Below are 9,669 nucleotides of genomic sequence, written 5' to 3' on the forward strand. Positions count from 1 at the left end.
TACTGATTGCAGGAAGTGTGGGAGGACGTGTGAAGGGTAATGAGACCAGTATGGGTGGTGAGTGAGGGATGACAGGAGCAGTGGGGGGTAACAAGGACAGTGAGGGTGATGAGACTATGGGAAGGGGGTGAGATGGACACTATGGACAATGTCTTTCATTAAGTAAGAGGTGACAAGGGCAGGCTTAGAGAGGGTGTGTATCAGAGGAGAGTGGGATAGTGAGGATGGTGTGTGGGAGGGGTAGCGTGAGTGCGAGTGAGTGAGTGAGCGAGAGAGAGATGGACAGGGTGGGTGAGGGTGGAGTGGGCAGCGAGGGCGAGGGCAGCAGTAGTGTTATCAGTGTCGGCCATAAAGGTGAGGTGCAGTAAAGGCAGGCGCGTGCAGATCATCGAGTGTGGGCCAGTGTAACGCAGCGTGATTGGAGTGCTTTACGGGCGATTATGGAAAAGGGAATACATGTGTGCAAAAAACGAGGGGTGACTGTGCCTTTGTGTGTGTGTGTGTGTGTGTGTGTGTGTGTACCAGTAATCACAGATATTTTATACAAGTAGTTAAGAAATGTCAGTAAATGGATTTTTAAAGACAGTACATTATGCATAAAATATTTTGTGTTGTTATATATTGAAACTCCTTGACTAGGTAGCGTGTAGCTGACACCAGTGTGGAGTGGCGGAACAGAATGCAGGAGTGGTTCCTCCAGAGACTCGCTGTACTTGATTACCCGCTCGTTAGAAACCACAGGGAGGGTCAGGGTTGCTCCCGTGGCTACTGAATGTTCAGCTATTGGATGAAGGTGTATCTTCACATTTTTTTTTCAATTGATCTGAATAAAATGGTCATATAATAAGACATATACGTGTTATTGATGTATTATTCTAATTTCTTATCAACTTGCAGCAAAATAATCCTTTAAGAAAATAGGCGTCATGAGAGTAGTGTGATAAAGGGATAACGAAATTCCCCTTAAAAGTTTGCAGAGTAGATAAAAAGCGTGTTTCCTGTATTTGTGATGGACAAAGGACAGCGGCCAATGAGAAGGATGTGTTTGGTGATCAAAGAGGCGAAGCATTCGCTAAATTGATGTGCGTCGAATAGCGAGAAAAAAATGACAAGATTTCATAAAAAAAAGGCATGGATAATTTTCTTTATAAGTTAATAGAAACGATTAGAAAATATATAAGATATTTTTTTATACAGCAGCTCGGAGTTTTTTAAAACTGCGGTTGTCGAGGGAAGTAGAATACAAATCACATATTCAAATGCTTGATGGGAACTGTTAGCGCGCATTCCGTCGTGGCTCACATATCAGAGTTTTTTTTTTTTTTAATATTCAGTATTACTCTGTCGCGGACGCACATGTTTGCCCGTGGCTTTCGGATGTTCGTGGGCGTGGCAGGAGCGGCGGTGGCGCTGCCGCTGGTGGCCTTCCTCCTGCTGACCACCCACAGCCAGCTCACCGCCGCGCCACACCTGCTGGAGGCGGCAGTGCGCGCCACTCTCTCCAACGTCGTCAGGCCGTACCTGCTGCTGAGTCTGCTAGCCGCGGTGAGTCTGGCTCTAGCGGATGTTCTAAAGCCCACGTTCTGCATCACCGCCACAATCAGCATTATCTTGATGGCGGCGCTGCTCATCACGGCCTACAACAGACGCGACCACCTCGACATCGCCGCCTGTTCCGTCAGCTGCGCGCACCACGTCACCAACGTCAGCAGAATTACCAGTCTGCGGCACGCCTCTGGGGACGCCTCCTGGTTCATCCCGGAGTCCAGGGGTAACAGATTCTCGCGGTGCTACGCACATGACCCACAGCTGGTGATGCATTTTTCCAACGCCCACTACCTGCAGCTGCTGGACGCGACCTATGTCCTAATGCTGCTGATCGGCCTGCTGGTGGCATTCAGTGCACCCTCCTCGACGACAACCCGCAAGGATATGGGTGCCCTGTGACCTGATCTTTTCAGTCTGGTGTGTTTCACTCCAGGAACGTATGTTTGTCACCTCCACTAAACATTTACTACTCGTCCCTTGCGCCTCTTTCATGCTGTATTTAAATAATTTATTATCTCTCACTAAATACTAAAAATATGTCCATGTAATATTTCATGTATCGAGAACAATGGGGCGTAGAACTATGCCAAATATTTATTACTCCAATAGATACAGTAGTGATTGAATATCATGACAACCGCTCACACCTGATCAGCAACACAACGAGGTGCGTGCGGAGCTGCGTCACCTGCCCCAGCGGTGTAGGTGTAACTCGGGGACGTGCTGAAGATCATGGGTGTTTCTTCATCATCCTCTTTACCAGTGTTACAATGAAATCTCAGTGATCGTATAAGCGAAAGTAACGGATAAATTTTATGGCTTATCTCGAAACTCTCTCTTAGGAATAGATGATATTTACATTTACGTTTGTTACACTATTACTTTCTTCACCGAGTGGGTCTTCATACGTGTTACATGATAAATAACATATAAATAACTAGCCCATATAGATGTAAACTATCGTGAAGCAAACAGGTCCTCACGACGCCAGGATGTGCTTCAGACTATATTATGTTCACAGCTTGCTTTTCACCTCTCACACGAAGCTGAAGGTGGCGAGGGCGGGAGGCGTCTTGGAAACCCTAACAGCCGCAGCTCATTTCCCGCGCGTGGATGGTCTTGAGGGACGTGTCGCAGATGGCCGGCCGTATCTTGACCTGCAGACTCGTCACGTTCCTCTCGCTTGTGCCATAACAGTTTAGGGCGATGAAGGAGTCGTAGGTACTGGTGGGGTTGAAGTACTTGCAATTGTAGTACCACCAGGCGCCTCCCTGCGCGGCTGCACAGTTGTCTGTACCGGAGCAATGCAGGATTGAGATTAAGTGGAAAATGTTTTTGTAATTGTCATGCAGCATACGCTCACTTTTCAAACTGTCTAGGTAAGGTAGAATATGATAGCTCAGCAAAGTAAGAACCACATATAGATATTGTAATTATACGTGACACGGGATATGTTAAGGATGGAGCGTTATGAAATCCGAGGTCGAATACCCAAAACTAACTGAAAGGAAAGTTATAGGAGACATCGCAATTCATTCTTAAAGATGTTGGTTGATCATAATGTCAGTGTATGTTCCTTTGTGTTTACATAAGTATCAGCTCCCTCCCCACACACGCTTACCCCCTCCTACACAACCTTATTTCCCCAACTCCCACACACACCCTCCCCCCCCGCCACACACACACACACACACACACACACACACACACACACACACCGTTATACAGGTAGTCGTAGTCCCGGTCCACCGTGGTGAAGGAGCGGTAGTTCATGTAGCGAAAACAGTATCGGCTGTTGGAACTTCCTGCCTCTGTGCCGCTCGTGACGATCTTGTAGCTGTCAATACGCGAGAGGAAGAGAAGGTTACGATGAAGAGCAGATAACTGATTCCTTACTGAACCGCAAGACACGAGCATTTTTTTTTTATCTCTAACCACTTTGAAATATTAACAGTGCCGTAAGAAGAGAGAGCAATTCTTGGTTATTAGGATTGAACTGAGTTGCAAATCTGAATAAAAATACGAGAAGGTTACGGCGGAGAGTAGATAAATTATTCCTTAAAATGAAGTACTGAAAATGAGCTCGCCTATAGATACTAACAGTGCCACTAGGAGAGCAATATTTGGTTATTGATTAAATTGAGCTCCTAATATGAAGGAAAAAAATACAAGAAATAAAATCAGTATGAGGTTGTGAGGAAATGAGCTGTAGATGACACATTGCCGCAAAAAAAGGAGCAGAGAGTGATAACCCGAGCCATAAAACAGGAGAGTCTGGCCAACCTCATCACTAGCGCCATGTTGTTACCAAAAGAGCCGCGCGAAATTCAAACTGATACTGATAGAATAGTTATTTTTTTGTGTGCTCAGGGTACTTCTTCGAGACCCTGACCATGCCTAGAGCACCAGCATGACTCTTTTGGTAACAACTAGGCGCCTCTGATGTAGCTGGGACACTCTCCTATTCTTTGGCTTTGGTGATTACTAATAAATGAGGTGTGGATATAGACAGTAACATGGAATAAGTACATCTCATTGGTTTTAAAGATTATTTGTAGGCATTCATATTTGCACGTCTATGGGCGAACTACCCCATATATTTTCTTCTTTTAATCACCCTTTCTCTGGGAGTCATCGTCCTCGACTGAAACAAATCTTGAGAGTAACGTGTAACAAGAGTATGTCATTAGTTTAAGGATCAGTTGTAAGGAGTCGTGTTAATCGGCGGACTCTTCTTCCTTTTTAAACTGGTTCCTCACCCGGTGTCCTCGTCCTCGACCTTCACGATGGCGTGTGTCGCGTACTCTCGCAGCCCCGACGACGCCACCTCCAGGTCCAGGCGCAGCGAGTAGGTGCGTCCGAAGGTCATAACGTGAAGTGTTTCCAGACCTGCACGGGATTTTGCGTCACAGGTTAAAAAGCTAGAGAATGTCAACCGAAGAAATGTATGAAAAGCCTGGAGTGACAGCAAATCAAATGGAGAAATTAGATAAACAACTCTGGTTGATCAACATTTAGTCCACCGACATCAGGTGTAAGTAAAGAGCGTTGGGAAAGGTCTTTGTCTTGCACTGGACTAATCCTGGCCGACGAATATGAAGATTAAAATGAAATAGCTAATCCCGTGTGAACTTTGCCTGGCTGACCGTGTGAACTTTGTGTGTTAACAAGAAGATTTTTTCAGCAGGCAATCATTGTCTGGATATTGCTATCGAGAAAGTCTTGGTCAAGGAGGAGATTTTTCGTCACCCTCTGCCTCATTTTATTGTAAATGAGTGCAGTTAATATTCTTTCGTATCTTTTGTTAGCCCGTGGACTGTCTCTCTAGCTGTAAAAAAATATATGTATTTATGAACTCCCACCCATCCAGTACTCCTCGTAGGGTCTGCCGAAGCCTTCCTTGTACTCGTCCCACGTGCGGTTGAAGTCGAGTTGGCTTGCCTGGTTCTGGCGGTTCAGGAACACCGTCCAGCCGCCGCCGTCCGTCTCCATGTCGCACCACACCTGCACAGACCTGCCGCACGTGCACCTGCCGGATGAAGGTGCGGTCCGTGGTGAGGCACAGCTATACCACAGAGAGAGATAGAAAGCATGTTGTGCGTCTCGATCCCGGATATATGTCCATGGTACACTGTTCCTGGATGCTTTAGCATTCAATGTATCTAAGATGTCAGTTCTTGGCGTAATTCTCGATTCGATGTTGACATTTAAATGTCACATTCCGTTTAGGTATCTTCTGCCGCTCGGAAGCTTGGCACGCTTAGAGAGACATTCAAAGTTTCTGCTGACTCCTCCGTTTCTGCCAATGGTTTCAGGTGTTTCTTACTTCCTCTCCGTGAGTTTTGCTCGCCCAGCCGGTCTCCTGCTGCTGGATGCCACTTGCCACTGAATGACAAGACTTTTCAGACAGTTAATTGTTTATTCGGTAGAAAAGTGGTGTGTAAATTTGAACATCATTGTGCTGTCAGTGCTTTTTGCATGTTAAACAAATTTCAGCCTAATCCTCAGTTCAATCAAGTCTCATCGTCTGCATAGCAACGTTGCGAGTTTATTTGCATCATCTTCAAGGCCATGGAGGGGGGGAATTAAGAGGTTAAAAAAGGGGTTTAAGAGGAAGAGGATTAAGAGATTTAGAAGAGGATTAAGAGGAAATAGAAGAGGATTATTAGTTTTAGAAGAGGATTAAGAGGTTTACAAGATGTTTACTAGGAGGTAGAGGAGGAGAATTACAAGGTTTAAAAGAGGATTAAGAGAAAAAGTAAGACGATTAAGAGATTTAGAAGAGGATTAAGAGAAAATGGAAGAGGATTAAGAGAAAATGGAAGAGGATTAAGAGGTTTACACGAGGTTTACGAAGAGGAGGAAGAGGATTAAAAGATTTAGAAGAGGATTAAGAGGAAAAGTAAGAGGATTAGGAGATTTAGAAGAGGATAAAGAGAAAAAGGAAGAGGATTAAGACGAAACGGAAGAGGACTACGTGTTTTAGAAGAGGTTTACGAGGAGGAGGAAGAGGATTAAAAGGAGGATTAAGAGGAGATGGAAGAGGATTAAGAGGTTTAGAAGAAGATTAATTGGAAATGGAAGAGGATTACGAGTTATAGAAGAAGATTAAGAGGTTTACAAGAGGTTTACGAGAAGGAGGAAGAGGATTAAGAGGCTTAGAAGGGGATTGAGAAGAAGATGAGGATTACGAAGTTTATCGTGGTATATACACGGGTCCCGCTAGTAATAATAAGAATGATAATAATAATAATAATAATAATAATAATAATAATAATAATAATAATAATAATAATAATAATAATAATAATAATAATAATAATACCGTTAATGACATTATTTACACACTGTTATATTATACGTTGTCATCATCATGGACATTACGGCAGAGGCGGTGTGCGGAGGCGGGTAAAACTAGACTCAAAAACGTTCCGACACGCTTTCCCTCCCCGCGGCACGTATGACTGTTCGTTCACGGCACCCTGAGGTTTGTATGGTACGTGTAAGGCCTTAATTTCTTACTTCGTTGTTTCCATTTCCTTCGTTGTGAAGTAAACACTGTTCTCGAATACGTTAGTTTTCCTTGGTATACGGATAGCACTTATTTATAAATGCAGCTTAACATGTTTAGGCGATAGTTTTTGTTTTATTTGTTTTTACTGTATTTATAGAAAAGGTAAACCCGAGTTGAATTAATTTACATCCTCCTCCCACCTGACTGTGGTGCGAGTGGCAAGGTGACCTTTAAATCCACCTACATGATGTTTAGAGGCTTTATTGATAATTTGCCGCACTGTTCATCACTATAAGAGACGCGCCCCTGCTAGGGTACTCACGTGAAGGGGTAGATCTCGTACACCCCGCTGACCGTGGCTCCGCCCATGAGGTGGTCGGCACAGTCCACGGGGCTGATGGGGAAGAGGGGGGAATATTACGCACACACACACACACACACACACACACACACACAGACACACACAGCTCTCACTACGCAGTTTCATTTTCATTTGTATATTTTTTCCTAACCCTCATTCTCCCCTCCCTTCGTCCATGCCCCCAAAGGAACATATGTTTATTTCAGGGAACCTCACGGTCGTTGATAATAAAACACTGCGAACACGATCATAGGCATTAACGCCCACTAATACTCACAGGCCTGCTCTTCGCGGTGGTGGAGTCGTTGCAGTGCTGCTGGGAAATAAAAAAAACTTGACAATAACAATACCCTGATGTTCAAAGGAGAGATAAAATGGGCCGCACCTTGTGAGCCTTGTGTGTATATGGTTATGGAGTGGTGGTGTTACAGTAAAGCAAATAGTTAAAGATCGAATTCGTAATCGAGGATAGTTTTGATTTGTAACACAAGACCAACAGAGCTATAACGCAAAATGCCGCTTTCGGTGTTGCTACAGAATCAAAGAGAAGAACAACAACATTAACAAGAACAACAGGCACTGCTTCTACGACTTGAATCACTGCTACTTGTATTACTACTACTACTACTACTACTACTACTACTACTACTAACAGTAATAATAATAATAATAATAATAATAATAATAATAATAATAATAATAATAATAATAATAATAATAATAATAGTAATAATAATAATAATAATAATAATAATAATAATAATAATAATAATAATAATAATAATAATAATAATAATAATAATAATAGTGTAGAAGGAGCAGAAAAGAAACACGAGTATGCTGAGGTGAGTGTGTTTCCCAGGATCCATACGTATGGATCCTGGTGTTTCCCATTAGCGTCGCTTAAGGCTTCTTCGGGGATATTACAGCGGCTCAGGTGTCATCGTGCTAGATAGGTACAGGTCGCTGCTCGGAGGCCAGGTCACCCACCACCCGCTGTCAATCATCTGGCCGCCGGTGATGAGGCACTTTTCCTTTCACCCGTCCGTCGCCGTGGGCTGCACAAACACAGTCTGGCTGCTGACGCCTCCTACTCTGACGTCTCTAGTTCTTTTGTTAATAATTCGGTCCGTGGTGATGTGTAAGGCTTCCGTGACCTTCCTCTCTAGTTTGCTCAGGCCACTTCTCAGCACTGCCGCACTTGTTCGCTTCGGCAAGAGTCTATCTTTCAGTATGGTTCACTAGGGCGCTGGTTTGGCGGCGGCGTCTCACGTCAGCCATGAGTTCTTTGAGCCTAACGTCCGGGCCGCTGCCAGGCTCACCGAAGTAGGCTGCACTTACACCCGCTGCAGGGTACTCGGTATACCACACAGTCCTGCCCATCGACCGACTACTTTTTTACACCAGTTCACTGACTCATTGTCCCCCGGAACTGGCTATTACGTAGCCCGCGTGACGTAAGGCTCTCTCTCAACGCTACGATCAGCCAGTCTATAGGCACGACTAGGTATTTCCACGGGTTTATTTAACCGTGCCTTTTCTTTCCCTTGTCGCCTTCGCTCTTGCTCCTAACTCAACCAGGATACCCTTGAGGTGCCCCAGTCTGGTGAACGTGTCTTCAGTGTGGTAAATTTCGTCACTCAAGAACTCGTCGCTGAATGTTCGGAGAGTGCGTATGAAGAAATCGATCACTATACCTCTGTTTGTCCTCATGTGGGCGCTGAGGCAATGGATGTAATCGGCCTTGTTAGTCAGTTTCCTGTATATTTTTTAGGAGGCAGCTTTCCCCGATCTAATGAAGAGAACGTCATGGAACGGAACCTAGCCTTATACGCTGCAATGGACCGAAATATTATACAAAGAACTGGAGGTCTGGTGTGGGCGTGGTCGGCAGTAAGGGTGTGTATAGCCTACGGGGACAGAGGGGTGAGAGGGAAAGTACTCTAGCACCGGCGGCCAGACGGTTGAGTGACCTGACCTCTGAGCAGCGATCGGTGCGTCTCGTGTGACCTATATATAGCAGAATGGCCCCTGAGGCATCGCAGTTTTCCTGAAAAATTAAGTCTTAGTTGAAACTAGTAGGGTATACATTCACCTCATTACACCCGTGTTTCCTCTCTCCTGCAACCCGTCAAAATGTCCCAGCAATAATGGTACTGACAACAGTGTTAATTAAACATTCCCGTGCACCTGTTTATGGGGGTCATTACAACAGGAAGTAATCACTGACCGTACGGATGACGATCAAGGTTTTATCCCCCAACACGCCGGGCCACTGCACGGATCATCCTCTAAATCGTAATGTGAACCGTTAATCAGAGGCATTTCACACTTACGGTAATTCATCCGGGGCTATGGTGGTGATGACAGCCCTGGTGGTGGGGGTCTCGGTGGTGGAGGTCTCGCTGCTGGTAGGGGAGGTAGTGAAAGCGTTGTCGTCGGTAGTGGAGTCGGTGCTGGCAGCGAAGGTGGTGTCGTCGGTGGAGGTGTCGGTGCCGGCGGTGAAGGTGCTGTCGTTGATGGAGATATTAACGATAGTCGGTTCATCCCTCACAAACGTTTCAGCCGCCGCCCCCGCTGCCCCCGCCCACCAGGCAGCCCACACGCAGGCCCACAGCATTAGCATGACGGCCTTACGCACACACGCACGCTACGTACGCTCGTTCCCTTTCGTTTGTTCTGCGAAGTAATAAGCTTCTTTAAAACATACTCCAAAAGGGATCGTTAGTTTTTTTGCACGCACACA

At 45.3% G+C, this 9,669-nt stretch overlaps 1 protein-coding gene across 1 annotated transcript; it reads right to left on the bottom strand.

Annotated features, from left to right (window-relative positions):
- Positions 1 to 2,137: 2,137 nt before the first annotated feature.
- On the bottom strand, positions 2,138 to 6,949 carry LOC126980945 (ryncolin-1-like). The gene is made up of 5 exons (XM_050831402.1): positions 6,885 to 6,949; positions 4,911 to 5,077; positions 4,308 to 4,437; positions 3,267 to 3,385; positions 2,138 to 2,839 (listed from the first exon to the last, which is right to left on the bottom strand). The coding sequence occupies exons 1-5, from the start codon at positions 6,929 to 6,931 to the stop codon at positions 2,631 to 2,633; spliced, it is 672 nt and encodes a 223-aa protein (XP_050687359.1). The 5' UTR covers positions 6,932 to 6,949; the 3' UTR covers positions 2,138 to 2,630.
- Between the last annotated feature and the right edge of the window lie 2,720 nt (positions 6,950 to 9,669).

Source organism: Eriocheir sinensis, chromosome 46, assembly GCF_024679095.1.
Source record: "Eriocheir sinensis breed Jianghai 21 chromosome 46, ASM2467909v1, whole genome shotgun sequence".
NCBI classification, from domain to species: domain Eukaryota; kingdom Metazoa; phylum Arthropoda; class Malacostraca; order Decapoda; family Varunidae; genus Eriocheir; species Eriocheir sinensis.